Here is a 24,199-nt window from a genome sequence, read left to right on the forward strand (position 1 = left end):
CCATAGTCTCTCCTCTCCCATACCAAATACCTCTCTTTCCATGTAATTTGGAAGGAGGCGGCATGCAGGAATACAGTCTTTCCTAACTCCTTCTTCTTGTCCATCCAAGAATCTAAAGAATGGAGTGCCTTCTTCATAGATATCGCAGGCTTCATTTCAGAAAGGCCGATGATTTTGCCGTAGCCGAGCTCGAAAAGAGAGAACGAGGAGGAGGAGGAGCCGCCGGACTAAGAGAATCTCAAATTCTTGAAGTAATAATGAGGCTAAGACTTTATAACTAGATAGTCCCTCATTAGCAGGAGGTTCGTCATCAGACAACTCGTCTAACCCTCGATCAGACGAAGGAGAAAGTTACGTTGGAGGGAGAGTCCTTCCAAGACCTCCTATGCTCTGAAGGAGAGGAGCTCCTATTTGGAGAAGAGTCATAACCTCCAGGAACGAGTCCCCGACTCCTGCCTCCTGGCTCTTGACTCTTGCCTCCTGACTCCTGCCTCCTGACTCCTGACTCCTGCCTCTTGGCTCCTGCCTCTTGGCTCCTGGCTCTTGGCTCCTGGCTCCTGCCTCTTGACTCCTGACTCCTGCCTCTTGCCTCCTGGCTCTTGCCTCCTGGCTCCTGCCTCCTGCCTGGATGCCTCTACACTCCTGGCTTGGGCTCTGCCTCCTGGTTGACTCCTCACTCCTGGCTCTTGGCTCCTGCCCCTGGGTGACTCCTCACTCCTGGCCGGTGCCAGACGTCTGATCGGTTCATCCAGGTTCGTACAGGAAACCTCACCTCGAGTAGGAGTATCGATCCTGGTGGCAGATACCTCCATACGTCTGGAGGATCTTTTGATAGGAGGGAAGTGTCTTTCCTTCTAGGAGGCTCCTTGACAGAACTCCTACAAAAGACGAAATCTGTTCTTGCATCGCCATCATGAATCTCTTCGTAGCCTCCTCTTTATCCTCTTCGGGAGGAGGGGAAGGAGGAGGGGAGGAGTCCATAGCCTCCACCTCCTGCCTCCTTCTCACTCTGGTTGAAAGAATGGCTCTTCTTGCCTTCTTCACTCCCGAGGGAGACTCCTCAGGAAGTTTTCTGGGCTCGAATCAATAGTCGGAGCCTTCCAAACTCCTCTTGAGAGGCCGAGGATCGATCTGAATCTCTCCAATCACGTCTCGGAGATGAAGATCCCGACGACGCAAAACACTCACGCAGGACGCTTTTACAATAGCGATCCTTGGCAGTCTGGGGTGTCACAGAAACCACCGAAGGGACACCTGATCGGTGGGGATTCTCCACAACCTCCTTTCGGTTTTCGACATTCCTTCTCCTCTGGCATGTGAGCTTGGAAGAGGTCTAGACCTAGGAGCGTTGCTGAGCCGACCAGATGCCCCTCACTACACTGGGGACACTCATATCACTGTCCACTGAAAAATCACTAGCCTTACCTTGTATGGCAGCCATTTTGTTTTCCATCAACTTGAAGGCTGCTTTTAGATCCGCAAGTTCTTTTGCTGGATCTACAGGTTCTGCAATAGGAGAAGGGGCTGCAATGGAAGGAGAAGTAGCAATACTTACCCTTGGGGAAGATCCCAAGCTTGGAATTAGTTCAGATCTAGAACTACTTAAACTTCTATAAGAAGCCTTCCTCACTACTTTCTCTCTCTAACTTTTTTAAATAATTAGTTAGATTCTTCCATTCGTTCTCACTCAAGTTCTCACATTCCTTACAAGTATTAGTAAAAGAACATCATACTCCCTGCAACCCTTGCATACCGTGTGAGGGTCTACCGAAGCTTTCGGCAACCTCACCTTACAGCCTACATTCACACAAACGTCTCACAACCATTCCAGAGTCAGACATTATTAAAGAAAATTCCAAAATCAAGTCACAAAACAGTCCACAAAAGCGTATGCCAATCCAACAATCCAGATACGTCACCAAAAGTCGGTCAGAGATCAATTGCCGGTGAAAAAAGAAAAACCAATCGAGAGGAACCAACAACAATGTTGATGGTCCGGGCGACAGAAGAATTCTGATTAGAAAACGGGAATGGTTCCTAGTCCTGCCACCCAGGGCAGGGCGGTAGATCACCTGACCTACCGGTAGCGTGTGCCGCGAAATTTGAAATTCTGTCGGAGACGACGGAGTCTATAGCTAAGTATATATCTGGCAGGGAAGTTGAATGTATAAAAATTCAATAGTTCCAAGGTAAGAAAAAGGGTATTGGGTTATGGGATTTCAGGGGTAGTCCCTTCTCCCATTACTGAATGAGCTGCTATGAACGGTCCAGCGTGTAGCCGTCTTCATACAGAGTTTGCACTTGCCTCAGGTAGTGCGACGCAAAATGAAATTTTCATTATTAAAATGAAGTTTTATTGTATACTTACCGAACAATTATAGAGCCGTGATTTCACGAGCGGCAGGATACTAAATTCAAATTTAGCGCGTCGGCGTCGCCAACACTGGTGGTGATGACGTCCATCTCCCTCCACTCGCGGGAGAACAGGTACAACTGCCCAGGTGAATCCAATTCTTCTGCCCGTCGTCTACTAAGGGAGGAGGGTGGGTATAATCATAATTGTTCGGATAAGTATACAATAAAACTTCATTTTAATAATGAAAATTTCATTTTTATTGTAGTGTCTTACCGAACAATTATAGAGCTGATTACACATTTATGGGAAGGTGGGATTCAGTGGACCACTAGTATTTTTAAAATGGTTACATTTATTGCAATACCAGTAAACACTCAAGGTGTCTGTTGTACTTACCTTGTAAGAGAGCTACAGCAGACTGTTACTGCCTCTGGTCGGTGCTCTTCTTACTATTGTAGAGGAATTGGAATTTGCCCAAAGTTAGCCTCTACAGGAGTGGAATCCTTCCGTAGTTCAAGCGAGTCAAGGCTGACTGACGGAGGATAGTAACAACAAAGATTTGCCCTTGCCCTGGGCTAAGACCAGAAATTCAATCATACAAAAACATTTGTCACCAACACCAGATTTAAAAACATATATACCCAACCATTGTAAAATCTGACCTAACAGACTGGTGAGTATCCCAGGTACTCAGTACCACCCCAGCTTCCCTTGAACTCGACAACCTATTCAAGGTGAAAAGTTAGCATAGAGGTGACGACCCCTGTGCCGTTTCTCCCAACACCATGCCAGAAACCGCCACCGGACCTAACGTTTTACAATTCTCGAAACCGTTTCTATCTCTTTGAGATAATGACTCGCAAAAACCGAATTCGATCTCCAGAACGTGCTCTGAAGAATCGAAGCTAAAGATAAATTCTTTCTGAATGCTAAAGAAGTTGCCACTGCTCTAACCTCGTGAGCTTTAACTCTCAGAACGGAAAGATTGTCGTTCTCGGACTGCGAGTGAGCTTCCCTGATAAGCTCTCTAATAAAGAACGATTATAGCATTCTTAGAAAGAGGACGAGAGGGATTTTGAACGAGGTCCAGAGCTTAGAAGATTGTCTCTGATACCTTAGTGGCAAACAGATACTGCTTAATAGCCCTGATGGACATAAGAGCCTTTCTTCCTCCTCTGTCCAACCAAATCAGATAAGTTTCCTTACCACAAAACTCCTCGGCCAAGGATTAGAAGGATTCTCATTTTTGGCTAGAAAGGTCAAAGATACCGAAAATACAGCATTGCCTTGAGAGAAAACCGACTCTTTTGTCTATAGCGTGCAATTCGCTGACACGCTTAGCAGAAGCTAGTGCAATAAGAAAGAGATGCCTTCTTAGTCAAGTTCCTGAGTGAAGCCGACTTCAAAGGCTCAAACGGTGGCCCCATGAGGAACTTAAGCACCACATCTAAGTTCCAAGCCACTGTATCTTGCGGGAGCTTAGTGGTTTCGAAAGACCTAATGAGGTCCGACAGATCTGAATTGGAGGAAATATCCAAACCTCGATGTCGAAAAACCGAAGAGAGCATGGCTCTATATCCTCTGATCGTCGAAGGAGCCAGTTTCTTAGAGTTCCTAAGAAATAGAAGAAAATCTGCTATTTCTGTTAAAGAGGTCGCAGAAGTAGAGACTTAGCACTTCTACACCACTCTCTGAAGATTCTCCACTTCCCTTGATAGAGTTTGTTAGAAGACTCTCTCCTACAACAAGCGATAGCTTCTGCAGCTCTTCTTGAAAATCCTTCGCTCTGACAAGATTCCGGACAGTCTGAACCCTGTCAGAGCTAGAGCGGACAAGTTTTGGTGGAACCTCTTGAAGTGAGGTTGTTTGAGAAGCCACTTCTCTGGAGGAAGAAGTCTGGGGAAGTCTACTAACAACTGGAGAAGGTCGGGAACCACTCTTTCCTGGGCCAAAAGGGAGCGATTAACGTTAGCGTTACATTGCTGTGCGACATGAAACTTGTTCAGCACCTCTCTATTAGACCGAACGGAGGGAATGCATAAGCTTCCAGACCCGACCAATCCAACAGCATTGCGTCCACCGACCAAGCTAGAGGATCTGGGACTGGAGAACAAAAGAGAGGAAGACGATTGTTCCTCGATGTCGCGAACAGGTCTATTGACGGTCGTCCCCAAAGGCGGCCAAAGCCAAAGTTTCTGACAAATCTTGTTGTCCAAAGTCCACTCCAGAGGTAACACTTGCTGTTGACGAACCTTAACTCGTCCGCCAGGACGTTCATCTTTCCCGGAACAAAATCTCGGGACTAGCTGAACCTTCGCTTCGTTGACCACAGGAGGAGATCCTTGGCTACTTACGTACAGAGAGAAAGACTGAGTCCCCCCCTGTTTCCGCACGTACGAGAGAGCCGTGGGAGTTGTCGGAATGCACTGCACTACTCGGCCTTCTACTAAGCTCCGAAACTGTCTGAGCCCTAAGAAAATTGCTAACAGTTCCTTTACATTTATGTGGAATTCTTCTCCTTCTCCGACCAAGCTCCTGAAGTCCGTTGATTTCCCAGTAGGGCTCCCCAACCTGTGTCCGATGCGTCGGAAAAGAACTGTAGGTTCGGGAGGATGGGTCGTAAATCTAACCCTTCTTCCAACCTTGCTCGAGAGAGCCACCACCTTAGGTCCTCTTTTATTTGATCTGTGACAGGAAAGGTAATCGAGTCTGGTTGTGGTCTTCCTGCACCAAGAGGCTCTCAGGAAAAACTGCAGAGGTCTCATGTGCAGTCTTCCCAACGTCACAAATTTCTCCACTGACGTCAATTTGCCCAGGAGCCTCATCCACTGATTGGCAGAACTTACCTTTTTGTCCAAGAACTCTGAACTGTCTCCAGACAGCCTTGAACCCTCTTCGGGGACAGAAAAGCCCGAAAAACTTGAGCATTCAGAATCATCCCCAAATAAAGGATGCTCTGAGATGGAACCAACTGGGACTTCTGTTTGTTGAACCAGAATTCCTAACTTTCTGGCAAGATCCAGAGAGGTGTTCCAAGGTCCTTCATGCACCGACTCTCTGATTCCCGACCGGAGAGCCAATCGTCCAGATAGAGGGAGATTCTTACTCCTAATATGTGTAGCCAGCTCCCTATCGGGGATAGAACCCTGGTGAAAACTTGAGGAGCGGTCGCTAGTAGTCCGAAGCAAAGCGCCCGAAATTGAAACACCTTGCCTTCGAACATGAACCTCAGGTACTTCCGAGATTCGCGATGTATCGGAATGTGAAAATAAGCGTCTTGCATGTCCAGAGAGGACCATCCAATCCCCCTGTCTGATGGACTCCAGAACCGACCGAGTGGGTCTCATATGAAATTTTGTTTTCTGGACATGCAATTGTTCAGGGCGCTCACATCCAAAAACCGGCCTCCAGCCCCTGATGACTTGGGAACTACAAAAAGGCGATTGTAAAAGCCTGGAGGAAAATCCCCTTCTATCTTGTTCTATCGCTTCTTTGAGAACAAGCGCTTCCAACTTCTGCGGCTAGCGCCAGAAATTTGTCTGAGCCCGGAGAGTATGCCTGGAATGGAATTGGCACAGGTGAGAGCGAGGGAGGTGAAACGAGAGGAATACGATAGCCGAACTTGAGTACTTGCACTACCCAGGCTTCTGCTCCTCTGTTTTCCCATTCCTCCCAAAACAGAGCCAGCCTGGCTCCCACTGGTGCATGAAGAACCGAGCTTTCATTTGGAAGGTTTGTTAACCTTTGGCCGAGGCCTTAGACTGAGGTCGCAAATTCGATTTCGGCCGAAAGAAGCGTTGGGTTGGGTTTTCTCCCTCGAAAAGGCGCTTGGGCCAGAGGAGAAACCGAAGGAACAGTCTCCACAGGAGCTTTAGGTCTCTTAGTAGACTGTGCCAGTAAATCCGAAGTAGATTTCTTATCTAGCGCAGACGAATTGACAACTACATCGTCTGGAAAGAGGTTATCTTTCACAAAAGGAGCAAACAAGAGAGCAGACTTCTGTTGGGACGTAACCCTTTTAGAAGCAAAGGAGCACCAAAGGCCTTTGCCTTCTTAAGGGTACCAAAACGGCGATGAGCGAAGCTAACTCATCACATCCATCCCTAATGGATTTGTCCGCACAGGACAGAACAACCAATCCAATCCTCCGCTAACTCCTGGGAAAGAGAAGGACAGTCTTCGATCTTGGCCGCTAAAGCGCCAATAGTCCAATCAAGGAAGCTAAAGACTTCCAAAAGTTTAAATTGATTCTTTACAACGTGGTCCAACTCAGGCGCTGTAAAGAAAACTTTCGCTGCGGCGAAAGCAGATCTTCTAGAGGAGTCGATTAAACTGGAGAAGTCTCCCTGGGAGGAGGCAGAAACTCCCAGAGAAGGAGCTTCCCCAGTACATAAAACCTATTACCTCTTACGAAGCAAACTTAGAGGGAGGGTTAAGCAAAAAAAGAGCCTTCCCTAAGTCTCTTTTCATAGACATCCATTTCTCCGTCTCTTTCAACGAATGTCTAACCGCTTTAGATAGAACAAGTTTTGGGAGGAGAGGGTCTGAAGTTTTCCTCCTCATCAAAAAAGTCGAAGTTGGGGAGCGCGGAGCCGCTTTCTCAAAATAATCTGGATAAGATACCAGAAGAAATCTAAGGAGACGTGAATAACACGAGAGGTGATGTGAATCCTCCTCCTCTACTTCTTCATTCTCCGATACCGCCGAAGAAGTAGACGGAACTACAACCGGATCTGAAGGTTTCGAACCACTCTTGGACTCATTCATCCAGTTGGTTTAAACATCTCTAACTGCTTGCGCAAAGGCGCCAGAGACGAATCAAAAAACAGTTAACGAAGGCTTGGAAGAGCCTAAATGTTCAGCAGGAGGCGGAAAAACTACTTGCGCCTCGCTCGGAGCCGCCGAAATTCGAGGCGAAAACAGGCGCATTCAGGCGTAACAGACGAAAAAGCGCCTAAAGAAACACCCTTAGAACTGCTAGCTACAGCGCTAAAACCACAATCTCTACTAGTAGATGGAGCCGAAAAAGGCACAGATTGAGGCGACGAACGAGCCGCTAACGGCCGCGGCGCAACCCTACTCTCAGGCTCCTTATACCGCTTGACTGGAGGAGGCGAAGAATCGGCGCCTGAACGCCTCTTTAAGGGACGCGAAACGGGCGAATCTCGCAGAGCGCCGCGCTGCGCGACCGGGGAGGACGAATCGCTTGAATCATTCGAAAGGCGTCTGACCGCAACACCTTTCCAACGCTTAACCGAGCCCTGTTGAGGCGCAACAGGCTCAACAAGAGAGGCGCCTGTCTGTGGGCAAATCCCGATCGACTCCCTTGGACTTCCGGTATGTATTCTCCCCGGTGCGGGGGAGCTGGACAGTGACCTTTGTCTAGGAGACGTGTCAGACAGACAGACGCACACCTCAACTACAACTCTTACCTGAGGCCGCTTTCTCCAAAAACGTCTTAACTGAATTACCAAGTTGCAAAACCGTATTCGCTAGTACCGAAAATTTCTGATCTAACCTCGATTCCAGACTGGCAATGGTGTCGGAAGAAACTACACGGGAAGCCGGAGAAGTGGGATTAGTAGGAGGAATAGGAGGTAGTTAAAGGAGACATAACAATTTGAGGAGAAACAGAAGGAACAGATGCATCGCAAGACGAAGCAGAGCTAAGTCTACTTTCCCTAAGCGCTGCTTTTCAATTCTGTCTTTAGCTAATTTCTCCGAGTATGAACTAAAAAACTTCCATTGAGAATCAGTCCAATCACTACATCGTTACATGTTCGATGCTGGCTGAACAAACCTGTCCATACACTTAACACATTTAGTGTGAGAATCATATTCTAACTTGGATAATCTAGTTTTTAACATCCTGAGATGCAAAACCTAACTCCCGACGGACTAGAATCCGACATGGCAACGCCTAAATAAAAAGCAAAATAACAACAACGCCAAAAAAGAGTACTTCACCAATTCCGAAGATCAATTCACCAGAAAAAAAAAAGCGAAGCAAAGTCATCCAACCGCACCGACCACCGATGTTCACCGGACGCCGGCAGGAAAAGAATTGGATTCACCTGGGCAGTTGTACCTGGTTCTCCGCGAGTGGAGGGAGATGACGTCATCACCACCAGTGTTGGCGACGCCGACGCGCTAAATTTGAATTTAGTATCCTGCCGCTCGTGGAAATCACGGCTCTATAATTGTTCGGTAAGACACTACAATAAAACACTGATTTGCTTCTCCAGAAGGTTGCGTCCAGGATATTTTGAAGGGATCTATTCTGTTTAAAGGCTACAGAGGTTGCTACGGCCCTAACCTCGTGAGTCTTGACTTTCAGTAGCCTGAGATCTGCCTCATTACATACCGAATGTGCTTCCCTTATTAAATGTCTTACAAAAAAGGATAGCGCATTCTTTGACATTTGCAGAGAGGGCTTTTTGACAGAACACCAAAGCGCCTCTGAATTGCCACGTAAATGCTTCGTTCTTTCCTGGTAGTAATGCCTCAGAGCTCTTACCGGACAAAGAACTCTCTCTACTTCCTCACCTGTGATATCTGACAGGTTCGGAATCTCAAACGATTTGGGCCAGGGCTGAGAAGGGCATTCGTTCTTAGCTAGAAATCCCAGCTGTAGAGAGCAGATAGCCTTGCCCTGCCTGAAACCTACAGCTTTGCTGAAGGCATGGATTTCACTGACTCTTTTTGCTGTCGCTAGACTAACTAGGAAGAGAGTTTTCATGGTGAGGTCCTTAAATGATGTCTCCTGTAAAGGCTCGAACCTATCACTCATGAGAAACTTCAGGACTACGTCCAGATTCCAAGCTGGCGAGGACTGTAGTCTCTCCTTAGTACTAGTCTCGAAGGATCTGAGAAAGTCTTGGAGATCCTTATTATCAGACAGGTCTAAGTTCCTGTGTCTGAAGACAGCTGCTAACATACTTCTGTAACCCTTAATGGTCGAGGTCGAAAAGTTACGACCCCTCTTAAGGTACAGAAGAAAGTCAGCTATCTGAGTCACAGAGGTACTGGAAGAGGAAACGGAGTTGTCCCTGCACCATCCTCTAAATGTCTCCCACTTGGATTGGTATACCTTAACGGTGGAAGACCTCCTTGCTCTTAAGAGCTATGGCTCTAGCTGCCTCCGAAAATCCTCTAGCTCTTGTGAGTTTTTCAATAGTCTGAAGGCAGTTAGTTGAAGAGCTTGGAGGTTTTGGTGATACTTTTCCAAGTGGGGCTGTTTGAGTAGATCTACTCTTAACGGAAGGCTTCTGGGGGTGTCCACCATCCATTCCAGTACCTCTGTGAACCATTCTCTTGTCGGCCAGAACGGTACCACTATAGTCATTCTGGTGCCTTCGTGAGACATGAACTTTTGCAGCACTTTGTGTACTATTTTGAATGGAGGGAAACCGTACACGTCTAGATGCGACCAATTCATTAGGAACGCATCTATGTAGGTTGTTTCGGGATCTGGGACTGGAGAACAGTAAGTCTCCATCCTCTTTGGTTGCGCTGTGGCAAAGAGGTCTATGCATGGACGATCCCAAGTCCGCCACAGGTTCTTGCAGACCTCCTGATGCAGAGTCCATTCCGTCGCCAAGACTTGATGTTTTCTGCTCAGGATGTCTCCCCTGACATTCCTTTCCCCTTGAATGAAGCGTGTTACTAGGGTCACGCTTTTCTCTTTCGCCCAGAGAAGAAGTTCTCTTGACGTCTCGTACAGGGACTTGGAGTGGGTTCCGCCTTGCTTGTTGATGTAGGCCAACGCCGTCGTGTTGTCGGAGTTGACCTGCACAACTTTGTTCTGTACTGAGCTTTCAAACTCCTTGAGAGCCAGAAAGACTGCAGTCAGTTCTTTTTGGTTGATATGGAACCTCTCCTGTCCTCTGTTCCAGGAGCCCGAGACCTCCAACTTTCCCAGTGTTGCTCCCCACCCCAAGTCCGAGGCGTCGGAAAACAACACTAGGTCTGGGTTCCTCTGTTTTAGGGAAAAGCCTTCCTGAAGCTTGACGGGGTCGTTCCACCACTGCAGACAGTGTTTCATGGTGTCCAACACGGGAATACACTTTGTCTCCAGTGTCTTCCTCTTGTCCCAGTGCTGATTGAGGTGGAATTGAAGTGGGCAAAGGTTCAGTCTTCCTAAGGAGACAAACTGCTCTAGCAGACTCATCCATTCCCTTGCAGGGCACGTCTATTTCCTTAGGAAGCTTTGCAGCTTTACCAAGGCTTGTTCCATCCTCAACGTAGACGGAAAAACCCGAAAAGCCCGACTCTGAATCCTCATACCCAGGTACAAGATCTCTTGGGATGGGATCAGTTGTGATTTTTGATGGTTTATCAGAAGGCCTAGATCTTCTGATAACCGAATCGTCGTCTGAAGATTCTCCAGACAGCGGGTGTAGGAATGGGCTCTGAGGAGCCAGTCGTCCAGATACAGTGAGGCCCTGATACGTCTCTTGTGTAGCATTCCCGCTACGTTGCTTATCAGCCTCGTGAATATTTGAGGAGCGGTGTTTAGGCCGAAGCAAAGAGCTCGAAATTGGAAAGTTTCTGCTTTGTAAACGAACCTCAGGTACTTTTTGGAGTTCGGGTGGATAGGGACATGAAAGTATGCATCCTGAAGATCCAACAAAACCATCCAGTCGCCTTGTCTGACTGCAGCTAGGACTGATCTCGTTGTCTCCATCGTGAACTTCGTTTTCTGCACGAAAACGTTCAGGGCACTCACGTCCAGTACTGGTCACCATCCCCCCCGAGCTCTTGGGAACCAGGAATAAACGGTTGTAAAAACCTGGTGACTCCAGATTTCGAACTCTTTCTATTGCTCCCTTCTGCAACAACAGAGAAACTTGTTGCTGTATCGCCTGGGCCTTGGTTTCCTCTCTGTATCTGGCCGAAAGATCGATTGGTTTTACTGCTAAAGGAGGTTTCCTCAAGAAAGGGATCTTGTATCCTTTTTCCTCCCATGCTTGCCAGAAGTTGGAAAGTCTGGCTCCTACCGCTGTCTGAAGAAGACTGCCGTCAGACCTTTGTGATGGTAATTGCTTCATAGCAAATGAAGATAAAGGAAAGGAGAACGCATTTTCGAGAAGTTCGGCAGTAAGGAGGTTTTCGCGCCCGTTATGGAGGCGCCTGTTCTGGATTCGTCAGGCGTGTTGTGGAGCGCAAAAACGCGCCAATGTTACATGAGAAACGCCACGATTTCTGATGCAATACCTCGTCTAGATTCATCTAAGAAATTCTAGCAAACTCGGGAACCTGTGACGCTCGCCGTAGGCTCCGCCCCCAGGACGCCGTATAAATACGACGGAGGAAGTAGGAGGAAACAGTGATCGTAGAAGAGAGAGAGATCGTAAAAGAGGGAGATCACCAGTTAGTAAGAGCCACAGATCAGATTATCAGTGAGAGATCAGCAGCAGTGATCGTCAGAGAGAGACTAGAGACGAAGGAACCGACGAAGTATCAATCAAAAGAAGAGTTGTTCGAGAGTTGGTTGGATATTGGTCTAGTCGTCTTCAGGAGTGGACGGCCGTGTTTTCTCGACGTCAAGCAGACTTCAGAGAAGAAAAGGTCCTGCTACAGGTTTTGGGGATTTCCTGCCTTTCAAGTAGACTAGTTTCTGCAATACGGAGTCATGAGGACGACTGCAATTGCCGTTCTACATTTATGAAGCCAGCGCGTCGAATTGCCAAATCGATTAGCAAGTATTTGAATTGCCTCACTGTTCCCCCAGTTCATGCAGTGTAAGATTCTATCTTTTTATGTAAATAGGAGATACCATTCTGCATTTACCTTTGTTAGTAAGCTTGTAAATAAACCTTTGTTGTGTTAGTGTTTCTTTCTATATTCGTATCCCCAGTTTCAACTGTTTGTGTTGCTATATTTTTTTTTATTATTTCATATCGAACCTGAAGCGGACCTCTCTCAGAGGCCGAACACTGTGCCGACCCTTTCCAGGATATTTCGATACTGTAACATTGTCTCTGAGATCTCAGAGTCCGTAAAAACCTTGCTTCGCCCTTGTCTGAAGCCTCTTTTCTTTGTATTCATTGCCATAGGTCTTGTGTTCCCTCTACGGAGGGCTCCACCTCGAAAGGGCTGAGAAACTCAAGGCCCAGGAGTAGTTTCCTTGACCTTTTGCACTACAAAACTTGTTGGCAGGACTTTCCTTGCTGCCTTCGTCATTAAGTCCTACGTAGCCTTTTGGGCTAAGGCAGAGGAGACTTCCTTCACTAACTCTTGCGGGAAAAGATGTGTGGAAAGGGGAGCAAACAGCAGTTCCGCTTTTTGAATGGGTGTGACCCCATTCGAAAGGAAAGAACACATTTGGGCCCTTTTCTTAAGGATTCCCGCAGAGAAAAGTGCCGCTGATTCGTTCGATCCATCTCGTAGAGCTTTGTCAATACATGACATAAGATGTACAAGCTCTTCTGTATCAGCAGACTTGAAGGATTCTATTTTCTTCCCCAAAGCTCCCAGAGTCCAGTCTAGGAAATTAAATACTTCGAAGGCTCTGAAAATTCCTTTGAGGAGGTGGTCCATTTCAGAGGTAGACCAAAAAACCTTTGTTTTTCCCATGGCCGTCCGGCAAAAGGCGTCCACAAGACTCGAGAAGTCCCCCTAGGAAGAGCGGGAACTCCCAGACCAAGAGCTTCTCCAGTCTCATACCAGATACTAGATCTGGACACTAATCTGGCCGGAGGAAATGAGAAAACTGTCTTTCCTTGGTCTCTCTTAGTGTCCATCCAATCCTTCATTATTCTCAATGCTCTCTTGGAAGAGCGTGATAAAACCATCTTCGTAAAGTTGGACTTCTTAGATGCCTTCCCTAGCGTGAACTCTGAAGGCGGGGAACAAGGGGCAGCCGAAGGAACTCATGAACCTTTTTAAGTTCGATGAAGGATGCTGATCTTTCCGATCCTCTTCGTCGGAAAACTTCTATCGGATCAAAAGGAGAAGGGGGAAAGTCATCATTCCCTTCTTCCGATCGTCCCATAACGGAAGTAGCGACGTCATGTTTCGTCAGCGCTTCCAAAGTCTGTTTTTGACGCCTGGCGTCAAGAATCCTGACGCTCGGCTTCCTGGCGTCAAACTTCTTGACACTTGGCGTCCTGACGTTCAAACTCGATGTTCAAACTTGATGCTCGGCGTCCACGTTCTTGACACCTGGCGTCCAGCCTCTTGACGCCTGGCGTCTAGAATCTTGACGCTCGGCCTCCTGGCGTCAAGCCTGTTGACGTCTGGCGTCCAAGCCTGTTGACGTCTGGCGTCCAAGCCTGTTGACGTCTGGTGTCCTGGTGTTCAAAACCTTAACGCTCGACGTTCTGGCGTCCAGCCTTTTGAGGCATGATGTCCTGGTGTCCAGCTACTCGGACATCCTGGCGTCCAAGCTTTTGACGTTTGCTGTTCTGCCTAACCTTGAGGTCGTTTGCTGAACGCTCGCCTCCTGTGCGACACACGTCAAACGAATCCTCAGGCCGACTCACAGCTCCTGGAACGTCCTGAGCTGGACGATTATGTACGTCTTTGTTTGCTGCAGGTTGATAGGCCTGCATTAAGGAGAGTTTCTGCTGCATATCTTGCAGTAAAGCAATTTGCGGAGCTTCTTGCTGCTGGGGACAGACTGGGGAAGCCGCAACATCATTTTTTTCTCTCTCTTCGTCATGTACGGTTTAGACGAACGTCCCGGAGACGAGTGCCAATCCGAAGGAGGAGCTGGAGCATGCACCGAAGGCATCCAATCGTCCGACATTTCTTTGTCTCCTACCAAAGACGACGGCCGCCTGTGCGACAACTTGCGTCTGAGTTTGGTAGTAGAGCAAACATCGGAGCTGGAAGGGAAGCGTTCCGGGCTGCTCCAATGACTACATCCTGGGGCTTGCAGCGTCGTCTCCTGACGCTGCTCTACCGCATATAGTCTTTTGAGGGGTCTTGATTTCGAAGTATGACGCCAGCCCCGTCTGGGAACTGCGTCGTCTGACAACGAAGAAAACACTTTTACCTCGCCTTTCCAATGGCGAGGGTGAGCGTCCTGGGGATCGTCAACAGGTACGCTCCAGGGGACAACCGCTCGGGAGCTAAAACCTCTCGCCTCCCTTCGCCTGTCGACTTTCCTTATCACAGGGGTTGGTGAGCTTGGATACAGGTAATGGTCCAACATTAAAGGACATGATGGCGGCCATTCAAGCCCTTGGTCAACGGGTAGAATCCCTTGCAGAAGACAGGGAGAGATTATGGTCTAATGTAAGAGATCTAAAAGTGACAAGTGATACAAAAATTAGTGCAAGTGCAGTAGAGGGTGCGGCCGCTCGGATCTGTCGAGCTCCTAGCTCTAGCCCTAGACCTCTTCCAAGCTCACCAACCCCTGTGATAAGGAAAGTCGACAGGCGAAGGGAGGAGAGAGAGAGAGAGAGAGAGAGAGAGAGAGAGAGACGAGAGAGAGAGAGATAGAGAGAGAGGAGAGGGAGAGAGAGAAGAGAGAGAGAGAGAGAGAGAGAAAGGAGGCGAAGGAACGAAGGAAAGGGGTGGCGGTGGAGGGGGGGTGTAGAGGGTAGGTGGAGCTTTATATGCGTGTTCGTATCCATTTCTGCATAATGGAGTTTTTGTCTCTTGGTACAAGGACAAGTGTCGTTATTCTTAACGATTAGTGATTCATGATACCCTTATAAATTACGGCACTGGGTGTAATGCACTATAGCAAAATTTCGTTCTGATACGAGTGTTCGTTACAGAAATAGGTATTGCCCAAAAACGTGCTTGCACTGTCTCTGAAACCCATAGTAGGTATGCTGCTTAGTTGTCAATCAAGTTTTTTGTAATCAAGTATTTTTTACAAGCTAGCTATTGAATAAATTTGTATTCTTCTCAATCAAAACATATGCCCCTCAATGGTAACCTTCCTCTTTTAACGACTTTCTGGTCATTGCAAATTCGACCCCATAATTTCTTATGGTGCCATAACAGAGGCGCAGGGACCGAAAACGATTGCGTTACACTACGGTGATAATCCAGCAGTAAAACATCTTCATATATCCAAAAAGTAAATAATAAAGATATATATGCGCATTACGATTATACCAATTACATGAAGAGCTGATAATCTGCATGAATAACTGGTAAACTGTTCTGCAAGAAAGTTGAGTAAAGCAATTATTTACAATAGGTACGAAAGGCAAGATGTCGTGATGTCATACTACAGGACTTGAAAGAACGTTCTAATTCCAAAAAATAATTACTTAAATTTGAGTCAGAATAGAGTTACTTTTTCAGTAATGAATATTTTCAAATTAATCATCATAAATATGTAAAATATTGAAGTTTTACTATTTATTTAAAAAATTATCGAAGTGCACTCTTTGTCATCGTCTTCTACAAAACAGTTGTTCACTCGGTGAGGAAAAGTTTTCAGATTGTTGTGATAAAAGTGCCCCAGCGTCTGTGGGTACAAGTGGTGTGCGGATTTATCACAGGAAATGGTTAGTTTATTGACACAAGCGACTCCGTAAACATCGAGATGGCGTCAATCTTCTAAATACCTCGAGTTGTAAGTAAAACTGTTGAACGCGTTTTGGTGAGATTTGCAGTACGTTTGAGACCGTTTTCACTACCCTCTGTTTAAATCTTAAAATTTGGCCTTAATTTCTAACTTTGGAGAAAATACTTACTTCGAAAGGAAAGTAGAGGTCTTTAGCTAAATTTCTCACCAACAACAAGTCGCGACTGATGCCCATCTCCGATGTCAGGACGCGTTATAATGTACTTTTTTTGGGGTTGTACACGCTGATCGTATATGGTCCACTCTGGACCCTACGGTTTTTTACCCTAGGTACCGATGAAATAGATTTGCCCCTTATGAGGCAAATAGAGTTTGGGCACATCGTCACTGTGGCGGATGGACTGTAATGCTCACCTGGCATAGAAGGTAAAGGCTATGCAGGACTGAGACTTCCGAATCGGGACTGGGTTACCTACTAGGCTATACCTAAGGTAAAGGCTACGCAGGACTGAGTGTCTCGAGTCGGGATAGCCTTACCTTGAGTAAAGGCTAAGCAGAACTGAGAGTCTTGAGTCGGGATTGGCTTACTAGCTATAAGGTAAAGGCTAACTATGCAGGGCAGTCTTGAGTCGGGATTGGCTTACCTATCAGGTAAAGGCTATGCAGGACTGTCTCTCGAGTCGGGATTGGCTTTTCGAAAAAAAGGAGAAACAAGTGTTCCCTAAACTTGATTACCGATCTGCAACTCGCAACACCTAATTAATTTGGTTACTAGGTATGCAATTAGAAAAGAACTTGCAGAGACCAGACTTAGGCTAGGCTAGACCTCTACACATTACTATTAAGTTAGCCTCGTAAACGTTTGAAACTCCTGTCTTATTTCTACACACAAACATCACTTCGGTCCTTACCGCTGACATGACAAAGGCACCAACACACCACAAGTAAAATGTAAAACATCTTAAGCTTTACATCTTCCTCCGTCGCTTTGTAAATGTTTCTTCTCACTGTCTATTTTCCTAACTGTCTACACTTTGTTATTTGAAACTATAAAGGGAACAATCGGCAACTTCCGATTCCGGAGACAGCACTCGATCCTATTAGAGAGGTACTCGAATACCTGCTAGGCAACCTTTTTCTTTATATAGGAATCATTTTTTATATATTACCTACAATCATATTTAGAATAATTTTATGCAATATAATTTAGTTCACATCATCAAAAATATAGGAAAATAAAAACATTTAGCTATGATATACTATTTGATCCCATTATGCTTCTTCTTTTAGAATCTTTTTGTAATCTCTGAGCAAGTAAACAGGAATCATCGGTAATAGCAAATAAAATCAAAACAACTCTCTATTAAGGATGTATTATATTAGAAACAAAGCCTGTGACTTTAAAATAGTAAATTTCGCAAAATGTAGATGGAAGATAAAAAAATATGAAAGAAAGGTAGAATTCTCATCTCAAGCCTAGCAACGACAGGACTATCTAAATTTAGACTGCTGCAGGGCGGTGCCTAATTTGGGCAAGAGTCGCTCATTTAAATGCAGTCTTTACGATTTATTGTAACAACATGGCTCACCTGCAAAGATATTTTCTTTTCACGATTTACACATAGAACAACAGTAAGATTCCACTTGAATGGTGTTAAAACCAGGAAGCGACGGGAAAGTTTTCACTTCACGGTGCTTATAATCTTAAACAACCAGCTCTGTCACAGAGTATCTAGTATGACTACTAATTCAGCACTGATCTAGTGCGAATATCTTAAAATTATATTGCTTATTGCAATGTGGCTCCAACCTGAAATCACAGTGAGAGACTAGAGTTTAATCCCAAGGAGAAGTAACGGCCTGGTCCCGTTTACTTGAAAAAACAACACCACTGTTAGTTACAGCAAGCGGCTAATTAGGTACATAGAGATTAATCGACTTGGATGATTTACAGCCAGGAGGAAAAGAACGTGGGATCAGCAACATCCATCTCATGAAACTTGCTAAGATCTGAAAAGTTAATATTATATATATATATATATATATATATATATATATATATATATATATATATATATATATAGTGTGTGTGTGTGTATGTATATATATATATATATATATATATATATATATATATATATATATATATATATATATATATGTGTGTGTGTGTGTGTGTGTGTGTAAGTATGTATGTATGAAACCGTCATGATCAACCCGAACAACGTGACAGGGTGCTAGAAAGGAATTCTGTGAAATTCTGCTACTCTTGACTTTCCTGTATTTTCATTACCACATTAAATCTCCCTTCATCTTCGGCCTCCCATCTCACAATTTTAATCTAAGAAGGACTGGTTTTTCCAGCGCTTCTGGCAGTGACCTCTGGAACCCAGCTGACACTCTCGCTTAGGCTACTACCCTCCCCAGGGCGAGTAAAATTTTAAGATATATCTAAGTCATCTCCATCTCCCTTCATCTTTATCTCATTTACATAAGGAACTTCTGTAATTCCGCTTTTGGCATCATTTCACATTCTAATATATGATCTTTTTAAAGCCTTATTCTTGTAGATACGGTTCCATTACTCCTAATAATATTTTTAAAGCCGTATTCTTGTAGATGTGGTTTCATTGTTTCTAATAATAATTTTAAAGCCTTACTCTTGCAGATATAGTTTCATTGTCGCACCACGATTCAAAACAAGTAGAGCAATACATATCATACTGGACTTGTGTATAAACTATATTTGCCAGCCTATTGTTTCATTTGTCTTCTTAATCTTCAATCTTTAGCTCGAGGGAACCTGTACTGCATATCGTAGTTCTAAGAAAATTTCAAGGATTCAGAGTCATAAATCTTTTCTCCATCGTGTTATTTGGCCATGTGGCCTCATTATTTCAGGTTTTCCTATATTTGTCTTGAATTCCATTCTTCAGAAATATGATACATTCGATTAAGCAAGCTTCGTAAATCTTTTGGTGTGTGTGTGCGTGTTTTGCCACACAGCATAATTTGCGTATCAGAAGTCGATCAAGATTTTGTCATTACCCTAGTCTCAACTTTCTCTCCCATCTCTGGCCACTTTTTATTATGACATCCAAGGTCTAGACCTTGATCGAATCTAGGAGAGGGGCAAACAACACAATGACATACCATTCCTCTTTGGCACACCACAGTTTACTGCATATTTACGGGATAAGACCAATCCACATTGAATTTTCATCTGCCTAGTCCATGGATGGTTTGGATTTGCTTAACCTATTTAAGAGGAATACCATAATGGCGCAAGACTTTTCATAATATTAGTTTCTGAACGCTGTTGAATGCCTCCTTGTAATCAACAAAAGCCACCTAAGGGGGAAATTCTAAATTTGATATACTGTTACACCAACTGTCGTAAGGTCGAAACATATTTCTTTTACCAGCGAATAGCTGGCATCAATCTCTTACATCTCTCGTTGGATAACCTGTCATCTGATAAGATCACGCATCTGCATTGTATCTAGAGTTTCTCTGTACTTGGATTACTTCGATTCCTTATTTCTATTAACCCGAAAGACTGAAAGGATTTAATCGAGAGAGAGAGAGAGAGAGAGAGAGAGAGAGAGAGAGAGAGAGAGAGAGAGAGAGAGAGAGAGAGAGAGTTATCAATCATGAGATAATGAATAATGACATATTAGCGTAGAAATATACATCCGCAATCACACACACACACACACGAACACACAAATATTTATATATATATATATATATACATGCATATATATATGTGTGTATATATATATATATATATCATGATATATATATAATATATATATATATATATATATATATAATATATATATATATATAATGTATATTTGTATACTGGATGTGTGAACTATCACTAGTGAAGCATAGTTAGTCACAATGCCATTTAGATTTGGTTTTATTTAGGCTTGAATCTTTACCAAAAGGCGAAGAATTGCTTGCTGGTGCAAGAGGACACTTGAGTGATTAAGATTCAGATACCACAAACTGGTGTCGTATCAAAGTGGAACAGGCAAAATGCTCTACGCAGAGCATGGCTACCGATTGTCATCTGATAAGACAAGAATATAAGGATCAAATAGAGAGATAAGTCGTCCTGAGGTCTGTGCTTTCGAGATTTCGAGAGTGTGTCTAGACACTGAATATTATGTTTGCGTTAACTAAGTAGGCTGCTTCGGTTTCGCCCCATATGCATTAGAAAGGCGATCGAGCTTTTGATTCTTTTCTCAGCTGACCGCTTCGCTGTTGTGGCATAATCGTCATCAAGATAGTTCGGCAGAAGCTCATTGTTTACATCGTTGGCATTCTGACCGGGGAAGAGTCCACTGATAACACTGACTTTTCTCTTCCTCCCACCGGTCGAGGGAGATTTGATCCGCTACCTTTCTTGGCATCTTTAGCATAAAATTCTTCGCGAAGCTAACCGTAATACACGGAGATCTATAAAGTTCTATGGAGTTGCTTGGCAGAACTTGAGACATTGCATCCGCGTCCACGGTGATGGGTATATCGATAAGGAGAAGAAAACTCGTTTCTTAACTTGGGATCTTGATTCGTCATTTCAGACATTACTTTACTCTAATTAGCGTCATCTGTCTTCTTCTTCATCTTTACATCATCGTTAACAACAACAATTATTATTATCATTATTAACTGAATACACTTAAATCTGTATGTACTAAGTGAATGCATTGTGGAAAAGTTTTGCTAAGATATTGTTCCTCTGTATACACTTCATTTAGACAATGTAATGGATTTTTGACATCTATTTCCACGGGACTTATGAAGTCAGTTTGTTAAGATAAATCAATCAGTAGCTGTAAACAGTCCCCTAGGCATCAGTGAAAATGACAGCGAACGTCGCCTTGCTGTGGTTGGCATCGACAAATGAAAGTAAAAACGGCTATTTGAAATCGTAGGTCCAAGATGTATACTAGTATTGCACCAATCCCGTTTTTTTTTTTTTTTTTTTTTTTTTTGCCATACCCTTAGGTTAGGTTACTTCCGAGGAGTGTCCTCTACGTAATTAGGTTGTGGGAAACATAAGCGTCCCCCCAATTTTTCAGAGAAGGTGCCGCACTCGATTACAGTTCAAGGATACGGGTCCCGGTAATCGAGACGATCTATAAAGTAATACATTTAGAACCTCAAGCTGCGTGAGCCAGAAAAAAAAAAAGACGATTATATTGCCTGGTAGTTCCGAATTCCATATGGTCTAACGTTTGTTTGTTTGTATGGTAATTTTACGTTGCATGGAACCAGTTGTTATTCAGCAACGGAACCAACGGCTTTACGTGACTTCCGAACCACGTCGAGAGTGAACTTCTATCACTAGAAATACATATCTTTCACTCCTCAATGGAATGCTCGAGAATCGAACTCGCGGCTACCGAGGTGGCAATCCAGCACCATATCAACCACGCCACTGAGGCGCTAGTCTAACGTTTGCTCAATCATCACGCCATTCATTCTCAGTGGAATTTTCTGCCTTCTTCCGTAATTCCTGTATCATTGGCACGCATTCTGTCATTATGTATTGGGTGATATCTACAGGGCATGCTTTTGGATGCCTTCCTGGTTAAGGCTGTAAGATTGATAATAATAATAAAAGCGAAATAAATAGAAAAAACTGAAAAAGTGAGCATCGCATTAACCAATTTGTCTGATAATGTTGTTACTATTTTAGGGTTCATCGAATACCTTACTACACACGCCTTCATCTCTAGCCGACACTATTTGTTCAGAGTAACCACAGGGTCTTATAACTATGCTATCACTTGTTTACACACACACACACATGTATATATATATATATATATATATATATATATATGTATGTATGTATGAAATATCTTAAATATTGGTAAACCCACTGAGTAGATGACATGCAACATATAGACCGTATTTAAAAAATTTTTGCCTCAACCGTCTTGAATCGATGTTTTCACATATTAATCTCCTTTCTCTATTTTCTTATCTATCGAACTTACATAGTAAATTACGGTAAATACAATATCTTGTATGTTCAAGATTTGTTAACCAAAGCTGACAGTTGCATATGTGAAACGGAGATGATGCAAGATTTAACCTTTCACTTGTAAATTGTAAAAAGTAAATTGAGTTATTAAATTTATAAACCCATAATTTTAGATACCATACCTATGTAGTAAATATATTAAAGAATACTCAGTTACAAAACACAGCTTTGCTGTGGGTAATTAGCATTCATGCTCAATATTACGTTGATGCCTTGTGAACTTGGTTACTAAAATGGGGGAAGGATTGTCTGTAAGAGGAGGATTGAGTGCATTTGTGATGAATGCCTTTTACTTCTCTACTGCTTTCCCAGAACTCATATTTTGCAGATGCATTCTGTAGCTTATAGTCGTAAGGTAATGTTGCTTCAGTTGGGATATACTTGATAAGCTGATATCAAGTAATAACCAAGATCTCATTATTACAGTTACATATATCCTATAGACATTGATGTGTGAATAAATGTAATATAAGATAAGAAAACACCACAAACAAAATTAGTTTGACAATCTTTATAAATTTTCGGTTGTGCATGCACGTACATTATGTCACAAACAAACAGGGCCAAAAGAACAATATAGTAATTTGATCTCTCCATAACTGGGACACAAGCATTTTTACAAAATAATATACCATTTGATGAAGATACTTAAATTTCCTATTCCAACTTCCCTTGTCCATCAGTGTAAACTTGAATGATATAATTGATTAGAAATTCCCTTAATGCGGTCAGCAACAGCCCTCTCGCACTACGTCGTGCTAAGAACTGCGCAATTCCTGTTTGAATTTGGCGCGGGAAATTAGCATCTCCATAAGCGGCTGCTTGACATCTTTCAACAGTGAGGAGTGCAGAGAAGCTCCCACGCTCTGAGTGTTAGCACTCTTCATAAACAGTCATTTAAAATTCTTATTTCTAACTGCAGTTGTTAGCATACTCTCAACTGCTCTGATAGAATACGCAACTTTTTGCTTGTGCGGATTTGCTGTCGCAGTCAGCTTTTATGAAGAAAGAATGTCCTGGGTTCTGTGTTGTCTTTTTTCAAGTACATTTACTTAATATTTTTCTTACTTTAAGTAAGTAAACGACATGAACTATGCTTACTCACGAGCAAACTGTCACCCTGGAGCTATATAGCTGGAAGTGCTACATCAAGGATTATCCTTCACCAAACAAAATATAGAAATTGTAGTAATGGTAAAAAAAGTTTGGATTTCACCACGAACTACATTACGTTCCTAAGCTTGTAATGAATTACAAGCTTAGGGACCGCCTGAATATCTAATTTTATGACTGAGAGGTGTGATAAAAGCGCATAGAACGCTACCTATTCATTAAAACATTCAACAAACTAAAGGAACGCACCATGTACGATAATACATTTCAAGGTTTAGAGTTGAGCTTGTGCTACCGTTGGAACGCTGCTAGACTGGTGAAATCATGTCGTCTATACTCTAGACGAGACATATGACGCTCAACTTCCACCAGACGATATCCGTCCGCCGTCACATCCGTATACAATTAAAGTAATTGCATTTTCCTTATTATTACTTTATCTTGGTCATTTTAATATGAAATATATGTCATTATAACATAGTTACAAATGTATTAGTTGAAAATGAGATGCTGTCATGCCCTTCAACAACTATAGTAAACAAGCTCTTGAGTAAAAGCACTTGATTGCTTTGGATGCGTAGGAATACACTCAGTTGCTTGAAGCGGGCAATTCAACGCACTTGAACAATTATAAGAATGACATACCAAGCACGCACATTCGGGTTTACAAAAATTCCAGGTACTTCCATCGCGTCAAAAACTTTTACTTTAGCGTACAAAGCATCACTTGAAGATAAAAGCAGTGCAAATGATTATTATTAGCTTATTTAATTTAGCGAATCTTTTTTAATTGCATCGCAAAGTAGTAAGTCTCAAAATCATTCAAACTTTCTCCGTATTTCATTCATTGTTTAAAAAATTGAACATTTGTCTCCAGATTTTGGTTTAAACAGTGCATTATCACGGAAAAAATGCGAAATACAAAACCAAGACTGAAAAGAGAAGACTTCTAAGGAAACAGCCGAAGGAATAAAAATTGAAAAGATTGTTGAAGGGTTAAGAGGATGCGAGTTATTTAGCAAATATGACCGACTAGGAACGAACATAGACAATATTATTGTGTAAAGAAGTGAGATGTAAAAAGCTGAGAGAAGCTTAAGTTCACTGAAGATATTTTGAAACCTTGTTATTCATTTTTACACGCACGCGAGTTTCAGAGAGTTTCTCT

General features: G+C 43.6%; 1 protein-coding gene across 8 annotated transcripts in view; it reads right to left on the minus strand.

Moving 5' to 3' along the window:
- Window positions 1–16,918, minus strand: part of LOC135208431 (TGF-beta receptor type-1-like) — a 368,373-nt gene extending 351,455 nt beyond the window's left edge. For all 8 annotated transcript variants that reach the window (XM_064240592.1, XM_064240591.1, XM_064240594.1 and 5 more), the window contains exon 1: window positions 16,763–16,918. In XM_064240592.1, coding sequence (XP_064096662.1) covers window positions 16,763–16,811 — 49 coding nt within the window. In that variant the 5' untranslated portion in view covers window positions 16,812–16,918. The remainder of the gene's footprint in view (window positions 1–16,762) is intronic.
- Window positions 16,919–24,199: the final 7,281 nt, after the last annotated feature.

This window comes from Macrobrachium nipponense, chromosome 35, assembly GCF_015104395.2.
Source record: "Macrobrachium nipponense isolate FS-2020 chromosome 35, ASM1510439v2, whole genome shotgun sequence".
NCBI classification, from domain to species: Eukaryota; Metazoa; Arthropoda; class Malacostraca; order Decapoda; family Palaemonidae; genus Macrobrachium; species Macrobrachium nipponense.